We start from the raw sequence: 14,010 nt of genomic DNA, 5'->3' as shown, positions 1-14,010 counted from the left end.
TTAACCATTAAGCTAACCTTAATATTAACCTGCTGTTGGCGGGGAATGGTAACCCAGACAGGAAAAAACCCGGGGTGCATCCGCCCTTGACGATTACGCCCAAGCTGTCTCACCGTCGATTAACAAACAACACACTCCCCTTTTTTAATTATTTACTTTTTGTGTTCAAGTTTTACGGCTTGCTCTCACATAGAAAGCTCTGGAAAGCTCTGTTAACGTGGAGTGAAATTATACTGGTCGGAGGTATTAAAGGTAACTTCTTTGTGTTTTTATTCAGAAATGTAAGATTGTGGAAGCCGAGTTAGCTTAAAGCACATTGGCTACTAGCATATTAGCTAAATAAATAACGGAGGCTTGTATTTTTGTATATATTTCTATGGTGCTGTAAGCCAGTGTTAATTTACTTGTTTAGCTAAATAAATAACGGAGGACTTAACGGCAGCGACTTAGTCGCTACATCTAGCGAGTTTTCAGACGCCCTTATTGACTTTTTTTTCTAAAAAGCGACAAATTTGGTGACTTTTTCTGGTATTATTGGAGTGTTATTACGACTTTTGACGTGAAAGCACGTATCGCTCTTACAAGCAGCGGGAGCTGCCGTGGGCACCTCGCCCGTGCCGAAGCACTCACAGGCGGCGGTCCTAACGCAGCAGTCGCCCCCAGCTGCTGTCAGAGCAGTCGCTGTTTACACCTACGCGTCCAAACTGCAAATGAATTGCACATGAGCGAAGCCGCTGCTCCCGCTCTGACTATAACGCAGGTCGGGAGAAGCGGTAGAAGTATATTGTTCTTTGTTTAAAATAAATCAATGCACTAAAATACACCATTCCAATCATCTGTTCAACCTGAGCCTGTCACTGGGGAAAGTTCCACAGCTGTGGTACCGGTACCAAAGACCTCCCATCCCAAGGACCTCAGCAGCTTCAGGTAGGTGGCCCTGACATCACATCTGATGAAGACCCTCCAGAGGTTTCTTCTAAGCCATCTGCACCCCCTGGTGAGGTCTTCATTGGATCCGCTACAGTTTGCTTACCAGCCTGGCATTGGGGTGGAGGATGCCATCATCTACCTCCTGCACCGAGCCCTGACTTACCTGGAGAATCCTGGAAGCACTGTAAGGATTGTGTTCTTTGATTTCTCCAGTGCTTTCAACACCAGCCAGCCACGACTTCTGAGGGACAAGCTGGAGCTATCGGGAGTGGACCACCACATGTCCCAGTGGATACTGGACTACCTCACAGAACGCCCACAGTATGTGAGGACACAGGGCTGTGTCTCTTATACGCTGGTCTGCAGTACGAGGGCCCTACAGGGAACTGTGCTGGCACCGTTCCTCTTCACTCTCTACACTGCAGACTTCTCCATCAACTCCCCACGCTGCCACTTACAGAAGTTCTCTGACAACTGCCATAGCTGGCCTCATCACAGGTGAGGACGACTCAGAGTACAGACAGTAGACTCTGGACTTTGTGGACTGGTGCCAGCAGAACCACCTGCTGATCAATGCCAGGAAAACCAAGGAGTTGGTGGTGGACTTCCGGAGACGCAGATCCATCACACTGACACCTTCTATGACTCTGTGGTGGCATCTGTCATTTTTTACAGTGTTGTATGTTGGAGCAGCAGTTTATCGGCAGCTGAGAGGAAGAGGTTGGATAAACTCATTAGGAAGGCCAGCTCTGTTCTGGGACCCAGTGCAGTTGGTGGGAGACAGAAGGACTCTGGCCAAAATAACATCAGAGTCTCCCACCCCATGCATGTAAATGTTGCTGAACTGCAGAGCTCCTTCAGTGATAGACTGCTACATCCTAGATGCATGAAGGAGCATTTCCGCAGGTCCTTCCTCCCTGCAGCTGTCAGACTGTACAATCAAAACTGCTCCCAACAAACAGAGTTTTACATCAGCGCTGTAACTTGCACTATTTTATCAACCCATTCACACTATAACCAGGGTTTGCCTCTTATCTGTATTTAATTTTATTTAATTTAATAACGGTACAGTACTCTTTTTTTTGTAACCCTTGTCCTTGATGTAAATATGTAAAAATTGTGTATGTTTCTGTTTTGTGTCTTGTGTACTGTTTGTTTGTATATGTGTCTTTCTTGCTGCTGTTACACCCAAATTTCCCCTTGTGGGACAATTAAAGGATTATTCTATTCTATTCTATTGCTAACTTAGAAATCGGATGTCCTTGCAGAGCCTTACCTTCATCTTCTACATCCAATTTCGACTGAAGCTGTCTGGTGATGCTTGCTATGTCCATTTTTGATTAATGTAGTTTGTTAATAACGTTATGGTTAAAAATGTTCTTCTTTTACTCTTACTTTTTTGTGGATCACAAGGTTTAAAATTCTTTAAAAGACACACACAGACACGTAAACAAAAAAGTAACTGCCAGAGTGCCTATTTCGGGTCAGTTTTCCCGGTCACAAGTCCGGATAAAGGAGGAGGGTTGGAATTGTGACATTAAAAAAAACAATAATTGCTAAAAGAAATTTAATGTGTGGTTTTTAATATATAATAAATGGTTTTAGGGTGTTTTTACTGACTTTATGTTTCTTCCATGATGTTATTTCTCTCTCCTACAGGGTCCTTTATAATTACATGACCAATTATGCAAATTAGGCGATGACGTCATCTAGCGACTTCGTCCTCCAGCTTCACTGTGTATATATTATGCTAACATAGCTGTGTCGCTAGCGATCACATAGCACATCATTATATACCAGCTAGCCAAACTTCAGTAACCCCACAAACCTCACTGCTGTTTACTTTCCTGTACGACGTCGGGCACAGGAACCAGCAGGAGGCAGACACCTGACTTCGGGGTGTCGTCCCAGGGTCCTTTTTTTGTAAATTTTTTGTGTAACATATCTGACATAGATAAGTACGTTAGACTGAAAGATGCAGAATCCTGACAGTCAGAAAATGCTGTTTTATGCTAAAGCACAGATAAGACATTTTTGAAAATCATGGACTTCTTCACAGTTTTCTGAAACAATTTTACAGTGTGTAGGTGTGCCCCCCTCCCCCATGTGACTTTTTCAGGGACTGAAACAGTGGTGGCTGTTTGTAAGAATCTAAAATATAAAACACTTTTTTGTTTACTACATAATTCTGTATGTGTTCATTCATAGTTTGATGCCTTAAGTGAGAATCTACAATGTAAATAGCTATGAAAATAAAGAAAAACATTAAATGAGGTGTGGTCAAACTTTTGACTAGTAGTATATATGTCCACAAACCCTCACACTCCCGTGTTTTATGTAAGAAATATTTAATAAGAATCTAACTTGCAGATTGATTTTCTTTGTTGTGCAATCACAACCACGGACTCTATAGCATTATCCAGGCAGTGGTGCTACATTTAAAGCAAAAACAGATAAATAAAATATAAGGGTTTTTTTGTTTTTTTGTTTTAGTTGGTATTTCCAGGTTTATTACGTCATGATTTAGTCAAACCAATCAGCGTCTAGTTCTGACCCAAATACGGAAGCAGCACAGACAGCGGCGAAAGTAAAAGTTGACACGCTTTTTTGGGCGTGGAAATGCAGTCCAAAGGCTTTTTATAGACATTAATTATTATAACCACAGGGACATCACATCTTATTTAATGCTCAAGATGTCTTCCTCTTGGTTTCGCGTTGCACTTCCGCTTTGTTTTGCGGTTTTATCGGTCGCCCTGGCCATCAGCGGACAGATTCCCGGTAAGCGGTGAATGAGTGCGCGAAATAGCGAAATTAAAACTATCCTGTCTCGATAGGATTGCGTACTTTCACGGTAGACTGCGTACGCTTGTTTGTAGATGAGAAGAAAGGTAACGGTCTAATGCTGACTAACAGCGCCCCCACCTGGCTCCTCTGTGTTTTTGTGTGTCTTGTGTAACAGCCATGCCGACCCCTCTCCCCGCTGTCATCGGTTTGTGCTCTGTGGCCGGGATGGCACTAATCTTGAAGATAAAGGTTGAAAACCGGACGTTAAGCAGCCTTCTGAGCCAGCATGTAGCGGTGAAGGTTGTAGGCTGGCTGGGCAGGCGGCAGAGAAGGAAACTTGAAGCAGACACACTCAAAGTCAAAGAAGTCCAACAGGAGACGCTGCTGAAGCGCTTGCGTAAAAACGGAGATACGTATTATGGAAGACAGTATGACTTCAGCTCAATAAAAGGTAAGCAGTGAAGTAGATGGCGTTAGTTTAGCAAGCAGGTAGTGTGAAGACATTTGTGCTTATTCAGTGTTAACGCTGGGGAAGACCGGGGTGACACATTAAAGGAAAAAACTCGTGCCACCAGCTGCCACCAGAGTCCTTAAAGAACGGCAACAAATCACAACTTCATATTGATTTGATTCCTATTTTAAACGTGTTGCTATCCAAAAATAATTAAAGCTGCATCTATCTGTTCACAATTTTTATTGTTTTGTGAGCAAGTCAAGCTTTTTTAAAATGTCTTTTTATTTTGTTTTAAACATGTGTCATCAAATTTATTGTTTTCAATGAACAAATGTCCCCGAGACATTTTCAGCGTACAGGTGACTGAAACAGCATTTCATGCATTGAGTGGAATTTGGCTTGTTTTGCAGACTTAACTCCATGTGCTGATTTGTTATTTAGTTGTGCCAAAGGGTTTCCAAATGAATTAATTTTATGTTATTACAGTAATATTTGTAGGAAATATTGGAGGGAAGAGGAATAATGCTGTAAGTCAAAATCAGTTTATTTTTCTCATTTTTTGTCAGATAATTGACACTGAAAACACATGTAGCCTGTACACCTGTAGCCAGATGAAATCAAATACAACTACCATCATTTATGTTTATATGTGTATTATTAACGTTACAGTCATATTTTTTTTTTTAGTATCACTCTTTTCATTCCTGTACTACAACACCCTTAGTATTGATTTAAAAAGTACTACACTATTTCTATGATCATCTGAGATGAAAATTATCCTGATTACCACAGAGTTAAGATGCCTACTTGTGACTTTCTCTTTTTCTTCCCCTCCACAATTTCATTGCTTCACTTAAATAGTTTTGATATAGAAGCTGCTGCGTGCTGTGTGTCTTGCTGGAGTCGGAATTTACTTGTGTCCATGGTTCACCTGCCTATGCCCTGTGCACATATAGCAGCAGTATCATATAGTCTGTGGATGAGAGTGTGGTTTCTGAGAGGACCACCAACTCATTTCTGCTTGTTGTAATGTTGCTGTTTAAACTGTTCACAGCAGGCCAGGGTATTAAATGACCCTGAGTATACTGGGAAATGTCCCAGTGTTCCCGATGGGCACGGACAATGCAGCAGGTCCTGAGAATTGCGATGCTGAAATTGGGGACTGTTTGATACTTGTGCTTAAATGATGAAAGATAAATTAGAGGTGTCAATACAGTTTTGATTTAAATAATGAAATCTGTTTATTTTCTAGATATTAAAGAATTTCAGGCATGCCATCCTATTACTGCATACACACACTATCAAGACCTAATCAACCGCATCGCAGCTGGAGAAGAGAAGCTCATCATTGCAGAGAAGCCATTAATTCTGGCCATGACCTCCGGGACATCAGGATCCAGTGCCATGCTGCTCAGCACTAAGGACACCAACACTGAGTTCTTCCTGCAGGTGAAGTCACTCCTTGATGATGATGATGACGGTGTAGCCCATGCGCTGCGCAAGGAAATTTTACTAATAATACTCGCTGTGTGTTTCCATCAGGGAGTGACTGTGTGCTTAGATGCCATGCAGCAGGCATTCCCTGAGACCAAGAGCCTTCAACGCACCACCAAGTTCTTTTACACTCCTACTTTTCGGCAGTCTGAGGCTGGAATTCCCATCGGACCAAACTCCTCGACACCAGCCTCCTCACGCCACATCCTAAACCTGTACACGACTCCAGCACCTGCCTTCAAGGTACAATCAGCAAGCCTAACAAGTGGTCAGCCTTTGTATGACCGATTCGGTAATAAAATCTTATGTTTCTTCAGGTTCCCAGTGAGAAGGACACACTCTATTTGCATCTTCTTTTTGCGCTGAAAGATCCTAATGTGGGAACTCTGGAGTCCAACTTCGCCTCCACAGTTTTCTATGCCTTCAGTGCCCTACAGGTACCCAGTTGTTTGTCTGAAATGAGTTACTTTTGTTGTTTTTGTGTTTTTCTTTCTTTTTTATGTGAGTAGAGGCATAAAAACAGGACTTAATGGGAAACCGTAAAGTATGTAAAGTAATTCATCCATTCCATCCTTCAAAGAAAAGCATCGGCAATGTTATTTCTTGTCTATTTTAAGAGACAACGTTTCATTGAGCAGTAGCAGGCTGTTGTTGTCCTTCACATGTGCCTCATTTCGTTCTCACTGGGACATCATCTAGTAAAACAAGATGAAATCTTGAGTCAGGTGTTTAGCTCCCACTGACTGATTAAAACATTTGTGTTAATTGCTTTATGAATAAAGGCTTGGGCAAGTCATTTCTCCCTAATATGCTCTCGATCTCATAGGAGCGTTGGCAGGAACTTGTGGAGGACATTGAACGGGGGAAAATCAGCACTGCTCTGTCTCCGGAGCCCAAAGTGAGGGCCAAGCTTGAAGCACTAATGAAGCCAGACCCACAGAGAGCTGCCCAGCTCCGGGCCCACTTCCAGGACGGCTTCAGGGGGATTGCCAAGCGCCTGTGGCCTCATCTGAACCTGGTCCTGGCAGTGGACTCAGGCTCTAATCAGATCTACGGTGAAATGTTGAGGGAGAGTTACTGCAAAGGAGTGCCTTTCTACTCGCCCTTCTATGCTGCTACTGAAGGTAATAGCCTTCATTTACATTTTTAAGCTGTTTAATTAAAAACCGTTGCAGTTGGGCATTTGTAGGGTTTCTATATGTGGATGAGGTCAGCATTTGCTCTCATTATCTGTGCCCCTGCAGGTTTAATTGGGGTGAACCTGTGGCCTCAGGAGTCAGAAAGACGTTACTTGCTGTGCCCTCGCTCAATGTTCTGCGAGTTCCTCCCAGAGAGCAGCTTGGATGAGGAGGCCCCTCACACTCTGCTGATGGAGGAGGTGAAGGAGGGAGAAAACTATGAGCTGCTTGTCACAAATGCTTCAGGACTTTACAGGTTTGATTTCATCTACAAACAAATATAAATAACTGCAGCTGTATGTTTACGTCCTCATGATTGTGATGGGTCACACTGCATTTTAACATGTTCTAAATCTGTTTAAGAATCAAATGGAAGTGTTCATGTTTAATATGTAACACTTTATTAGGTACACTTCACTACTTTTAGGTTGGACATCCTTTTTTCTTAATTCTTCACAGCAAAGATTCAACACGGTACTGGAAACATTCCAGAGAGAATTTGGTCAGTGTTGACATGATGGGAATCTCCCGTTCCACAAATGCTCTGTTGGAATGAGACTTTTGTGACTATGGAGGTCATCTGAGTACAATGAACTCAAGAAACTATTTTGAGACTTGATTGAGCTTTGTGACATGGTGTGGTATCTTACCGGAAGCAACCATCAGAAGATGGGTACACTGTGGTCATAAAGGGATGGACATGGTCAGCGTCACTATTCAGTTGGAGGCTGTGGAGTTTAAAAGGATTTTGGTACCAAGGAGACAAAGAAAATATCCCTGACACCATTATGCTACCACCACCATCTGCCTGAACGATTGTTACAACAAGGCTTTCATGTTGTTTATGCCAAATTCTGACCCTCTCTCCAAATGGTGGAGCAAAAAATGAAACTCTAGGCAACTTTTTCCAATCTTGTCCAAATTTGGTGACCCTATGTGAATAATAGCCTCAGTTTCCTGTTCTTCAGAATCAGATTACTTGTGGGAATAAATGTGGATTACAGTTGCTCCAAGTCAGTAACAGTAACAGACTAAACTATTTAAACAATACAGTATGTTACAGATTTTACAAATTTAAGAAACGGCACTAATATATACAAATCACTCAATTATAAATATCAAGAGGTGATTCTAAATAAATATCAAGAATATTGCAGAGTACGAGTGGCAGCTGATGTGGTCTTCTGCTGCTGTACCCATCTGCTTCATAGTTCAATGTACTGTGATTATAGAAATGCTCTTCTTGATAATTTGGTTGCAACAAGTCATTATCTGAGTTTCTGTTGCCTTCCTATAGGCTCAACTCAGTCTGGCCACCCTCCTTTGAGCTCTGACATCAGCAAAGCATTTCTACCAGAGATCTGCCGCTCACTGGATATTTTCTCTTTTCCGTGCCATTCTCTGGAAACCCTAGACATGATTGTGTGGTGAAATCCCTGCAGACACCAACAACCATGCCACATTTAGTCACTTAGATCAACTTTCTGACCCATTTTAACACCTGGTATGAACTTCAGTGGGTTATCTTGACCATGGCTACATCTCTGTGTGCACCAAATTTCTAAATGGCTCATTAGATATTTGTGTTAATGAGTAGTTGAACAGGTGTACTTAACAAAGTTGCTGATGAGTGTAAAATCAGATTTGTCCGGTGGCTCTGTATGACCATCACGGCAATTAAAATGTGATATTACAACTATATCAAACTCTCATATTTACCTGTATATTTCCCTTGTTACAGATATCGCATCGGAGACATTGTAAAAGTTGTTGGATTTCACAACCAGTGTCCCATCGTAGAGTTTCAGTACAGGTACAGCACTGGACAGCCGTACAGTTTTTCTTATGCTGTGTGTGTGTATATATATAAAGCATGACACGATACTTTCTCCTTGCTTCCATGCTCCATTAGACGAGGTCAAATGCTGAATGTTCGAGGAGAGAAAGTGTCAGAAGCGTTGTTCCTCAGTGCTTTGAAGAAGGCCGTCGCTCAGTGGCCAGGAGCTCAGCTGGTTGACTACTGCTGTGCTGAGAGCGGCATCCTGGGTAATATTTGTTCTTGTTTATACACTTAAATCATAGAAGAAGTTGGAATATGATGCGAAAACTATTGAAGCCTTTGCACCATATTTTATTTTATTTATTGTGGCATTGCAGGAGATACAATTGGTGGCTCGGACCCTCACTACCAGGTGTTCTTAGAGCTGAAAGGTGTGAGGAGGCTTACAGAGGAACAACGACATAAGGTAAGAGAAATCCTAATGAAGGTTCACCAACAGGCAGCATGTTTACAGTCTGTCATTAAATCACTCTACCTTGTCTTTCTGTTTGGTGTTTCCTTTCTTGCTTCCCAGCTGGACATTTCTCTCCAGCAGGATTCGGCCGTCTACAAATCCTTCCGTATCAAAGGCAGCATCGGGCCAATGAGAGTGCAGCTGGTGGCAGAGGGAGCGTTTAACAAACTTAGTAAGCAGATGATGGCGTACTCGAGCACCTCACCCAATACGTTCAAAATGCAGCGGGTGCTGCGCAGGAAAGAATATGCTGAATTCCTTCTGGGCAAAACGATTTCCTGAGGTCACTTACAGACTGATGATATTGGATGTTTTTTTCCCGGTTTAGTTTATTTATGACTGACTTAATGAAGTGTGCCTGTGGGAGATGTTAACCACGATGCATTAACTCTGATTTTTAAACAATAAAAATGCACTTTTCACTGTTTTTATTTTCTCAACTATATCTCTGAACTAGTGCCAAAATATCCCAGAAGTCTCATCTGTACAAAACCCCCAATTTAGAAGTTTCCCGAATTTTTCCAGTGGGAATTTTCTGGTGACACAAGCACCAAAAAAGCTGTATTTAAATGTAAGCTTCAGTTGCCATTCCTCAATAAATTTCACTTCACTTTTCTCCAATGTTTTTTTTTTCTGGGCAGTTAAAGGAAAAGCAAAATAACATGCTGTTAATATCTTGCATTTTTTAATGGAGTTGCTTAAGCTTTTATTTTATACCATCTGTTACTAAATATTGCACCATCTAATGATCCCATTTTGTGAAATTACCTGTGATGACTAAAGCAGCATTTGGCAATATTTAAATCTAGTACGCTACTGTTATGTGGCTGAATTTTGTGTTTTTGGTCCCTTTAGTATTGTTAGACAGCAGTTACAGTATGTGCTGGTGAAGGTAATTATGCTATTTTTAGCTTAGTTAATTATCTGACATCATGTGGTTGTTGGTGGAAGTCGTGTTTTTTTTAGGTGGTTCTCTTTCAGATTGTGCAGATTTGGCCAGCTTCTAGTTTCATCTTAGAGTCAAGTGGATCTATCAGACCAGAAGAGCTGATTACTGGTAAGCATCCTTGGCCTCTAGACTGTAACTGATGATGCTTATGAAATCAAGAAAGTCTTCAGTATATGCCTGCTCGCATTGTTCACCAGCTGTACAGCTTATTTCTTCAGTTACATCATAAACAATAGTGCAATAGGAGTGTCATGACTTTGTTGTTACCACCAGAGGGAGCTAGTCTAAAATTTAAGACATGCAGCATAATGCTGTCTCCCACAGGTCCAGCATTTAACTACTTGTCAGCCTTAACTGAAGCAGTGAATTCTTGTTGATAGCTCTGACTGTGAGTGCTCTCATCTGAATTAATATCATCTTCTTATAAATAATCAAGATTTTGGAAAAAAGGGGAGCAGACAAAGAAGACGGAGAAAGCGCATATTTATATGTATGTTGACTAGACTAATCCTCACATCCTTATTTGATTCTGTGAGATTTTCTTGTTGCCATCTTTAGCCTCAAAGAAAGTCTGAGTGTGAATAAGCCCCGGTCTGAGCCGACTGCTTCTCTCCTGCAGGTCGATTCGTTCACAAAGTGGGCTAATATTTTTAGAAACGCCCCATTTCAGCAGAGATTTGACATCGTTCTCGCTTTATTTTGGCTTCATAATGCCTCAACTGTATATACAAGTGTTACATTTTGGCTTAAGAAAGCTGGCAAACAGCACTGCATGGAAGAACTTAAAACAATATGGCACTAGTTTGATTTCAGGCCTTTTTCTTAAGTATCCACCTAAAAAAAAAAGGTTAGTTTGTTTTTATTTCACAGTTGTGTATATGAACAGCATTATTGGGGTGGTTTCACATTAAAATGTATTTCTTGGCAGGTACTTTCATTCTTCCCTTTGCTGTTTATTCATTCCAGATTGCCTTCTATCTCTTCTTGGTTGTTTAGTTAGATGGCTTGTGTCTTCCTCTGCCTGCCGTCCTCATACACCCAGAGGATTTACAGACACACAAACGCTCAGAGCCCGCGATCACACATCTGTTCTCTCACAAGTTAATTCATTGTAAACAGACAGATTTGAGAAAGGCAGGCTTGACTTCTCAATGGGATGCAGGCGGGAAGTATGTTGAAGTGAGAGAAGGGATGCTGCGGGATATGTGAATCGGCCTGGCTGCTGAGTTTATCTGGCATACAATTTAAATCAGGATTAGGTTTGTGGATTTTCATTCAAGTTTAGTAAATTACAGTCAGTTCAGTCAGCAGAATATTCAAGGAATTGATTTTCAGATGTTATTATGTGCATAATTAAGGGGCCAAAGTGAATTTTACAAGCGCGCCAGCAGTTCCCTTAAAACTGAGAACTATGGGAAATGTAGTTGGGGATAATATTTCACCTGACCCTGTGTGCGTCACACTGTCACATTAGACCGAGGAGATGATCGTGAGCATGTTTAATGTATTAGCCTCTTTATTAGTGACAAGCAGCGACGGATGAACTACAAGAAGAAGGGACAATGAGATGTCATTAAAAATAGAAAACAGTGAATGGCTGCCAAGGCTTGAATAGGATCCGAGAGAGGAAACAATCCTCTCTTAAAAGCCTCCAAGCTTCTCTTTTACTTTCACTGTCTTTTTTTTCTCCACCTTTTTTGTTTCTCCTCCAAATCCAGCTCACCTCTGCTCCCAGCAATTAACATTTAATGTGTTTGTGGTTTTGTTTAATTATCCCCTAAAATACCCACCTTCGGTGGACGTAACAGCTTCCATCTCTTCTCTGATGTGGCTATTCTCAGAAGTCTGCAGCTGCTTTCAGAAATGTTAGTCAAGACAAAAACAAATGCACTTTTTTTTTCACTGAGAAGATTAAAAATGCAATTTCTGGTGAGAGGAAAACACCCACACTGCTGCTGAATCTGCTAAATCTTTCCAAGATTACCAACCCCCACAAGAAATTTCTATTATATTTCTTTCCTCATCATTTTTGTTTACTTGACTCCCAATCTGCATAGAGACACATTTGATGGATGGAGCAGAAAATATGTAGCGAAGATCTCATTCTTTTTATCTTATTTTGCTATATTAGTGGGTATTATCGTGTATGTTGTAAGTCTTTTGAGTCACAAAACAGCCATAATAAAACATTCTTGAGGCCTATTGACTTCTAATTGGAATATGGAGGATTGTAGGATTTATTCTAGGTCTTTCTCTTACTTCTTGACAAAACAAAGCAACTGTAGGTTTTCATTCAGCACCTCATACATATACCAGTGATTTAAAATGTACTTAAGAATGTGCTAGTTAAGTAAAAATGCTGAAAACCTCCTTCTAAATTAATAACATACTGATCAAAATACAATAATACAGGCCTATAATATTATCTGCATGACCCACCAAATAACCCCTAATATTAGGTTTCAGGTTCAACATTTAATATTGATCACATTAATTAATAGCAATGGATCGTCTTTCCCCGATTACTACAATTTTAATGAGATTGATTTTGACAGGATTCTTCGAACACGAAGGGGAGATGATTTATCTTCCCGATGAGAACGTTCACTGTCTAGAGGTATTTCCCCTCGTTGGCTAAGCCGTATTGCTTTCTTGGGTCAAAGTGAGTTAGGTTTGGGGGTTTTGGCATCGCTTTGTCACGAAAAACATCTCCAGGCTTATCCTTTTAATCCGCTCTTAGCGGCTTTTATCCCAGAGTCTTAACTCGCTCATGGATACTCCACAGGGGGTGACAGGGCAAAGGCAACCAGCCTCATTTTTAATAGTCAAGATGGAAATTAACAAAAAAAAAAAACCCTCTAGGAACGGTGTTTTGAAGCTGTGCCTCCTTTACTCTGCAACTTGGATAAAATAAATAAATTAGAGGACTTTGACAGTCACCCTTTTGCCAGGCTCCTTTGACAATACAGCACACAGATAGAATACAAAAGGCTTCGTTAACCGATGTGCAGGTAATCCATCTTTCCTTGCTTTGCAGACATGCTCACAAAAGCCATGTGCTGATAGTACCACTGCTGGGTGTCTGAGGCTCCCAAAGCCTCACCCCTCCCTCTTTCCTCTACCTCTCTCTTTCTTCCCTTACTCTCTTTCTCCCCCTCTCTCTCTCTATACCCCCACCACAGATGAAAACAGGTCCCTAAAGAGGATGTCTGTATCTCATTGGCTGATATATCACCGGAGCGGATGGGAGCAGGAGTGAGGGAGAGGGAGAGTAGCGAGGAGGGGAGAACGCTCAAGAAGATGCAACTACTCCCCCACAGCATCCTGACACATCACTGAGCATCACTGAAAAGAGGTGTAGACACATGCTGTTATTTTTCGTCGCACAGATTTGCAGTCCTCTTTTAAATGGAAAGCGTAGCGCACTTGGAGGATAACTTCCTCCACACTGCTGCCGGGATCGGCGCTCCGACTGAAAGGTGCAGACAAGCAACAGCTGGGCTCACTGTTTTGAAGCTCTTCGGATCTCAGAGTCAGTTGCACTTGATCCCTTCTTCAGCTGCTCGTGACCGTGACTCTTAATTTCTCCTTTTCGAGACTGCACCCAAACCTCTGCATTGTTGGAGTGAGCTATTTTAGTCTTCCCAAAGCCACGCTGTTGATTTACTGAGAAGGCATCGCTCGGGCAAGGGTGGCAGCATTTACTGTAAATGTGCATCCCTGCGGCTGGTGCCAGAGAGTCACCCTCAAAGTCTCACGCACCTGCTGAGACTCCCTGGAAGCTACCTGCTGTACCTTTGGGATGGTGTGACCTCAAGCTAGCAGGTGACCTTCCTAAATCGGGGTCAAGATGCCGGTGATGAAGGGCCTCCTGGCCCCACAGAACACCTTTCTAGACACCATCGCCACACGCTTCGATGGCACACG

At 41.9% G+C, this 14,010-nt stretch overlaps 2 protein-coding genes across 4 annotated transcripts in view; both read left to right on the top strand.

Moving 5' to 3' along the window:
- Positions 1–62: 62 nt before the first annotated feature.
- On the top strand, positions 63–9,984 carry ghdc (GH3 domain containing). 2 transcript variants are annotated; one of them, XM_087844679.1, is made up of 11 exons: positions 63–252; positions 3,890–4,165; positions 5,421–5,617; positions 5,711–5,905; positions 5,980–6,099; positions 6,489–6,786; positions 6,907–7,096; positions 8,582–8,653; positions 8,753–8,886; positions 8,998–9,086; positions 9,195–9,984. In XM_087844679.1, the coding sequence occupies exons 2-11, from the start codon at positions 3,892–3,894 to the stop codon at positions 9,414–9,416; spliced, it is 1,791 nt and encodes a 596-aa protein (XP_087700805.1). In that variant the 5' UTR covers positions 63–252; positions 3,890–3,891; the 3' UTR covers positions 9,417–9,984. The 2 variants fall into 2 exon arrangements, with proteins under 2 accessions (XP_087700805.1, XP_087700804.1); XM_087844678.1 differs by lacking the exon at positions 63–252 and adding an exon at positions 3,497–3,708.
- Positions 9,985–13,329: 3,345 nt separating this feature from the next.
- Positions 13,330–14,010, top strand: part of kcnh4b (potassium voltage-gated channel, subfamily H (eag-related), member 4b) — a 41,119-nt gene continuing 40,438 nt past the window's right edge. For both annotated transcript variants that reach the window (XM_006791192.2, XM_035907903.2), the window contains exon 1: positions 13,330–14,009. In XM_006791192.2, coding sequence (XP_006791255.2) covers positions 13,934–14,009 — 76 coding nt within the window. In that variant the 5' untranslated portion in view covers positions 13,330–13,933. The remainder of the gene's footprint in view (position 14,010) is intronic.

The sequence above is a fragment of the Neolamprologus brichardi genome, chromosome 8 (genome assembly GCF_056152115.1).
Source record: "Neolamprologus brichardi isolate AB-2024 chromosome 8, ASM5615211v1, whole genome shotgun sequence".
Classification (NCBI taxonomy): domain Eukaryota; kingdom Metazoa; phylum Chordata; class Actinopteri; order Cichliformes; family Cichlidae; genus Neolamprologus; species Neolamprologus brichardi.
Note: the sequence above shows the minus strand (reverse complement) of the source record. Positions and strands in the feature narration are given on the sequence as shown.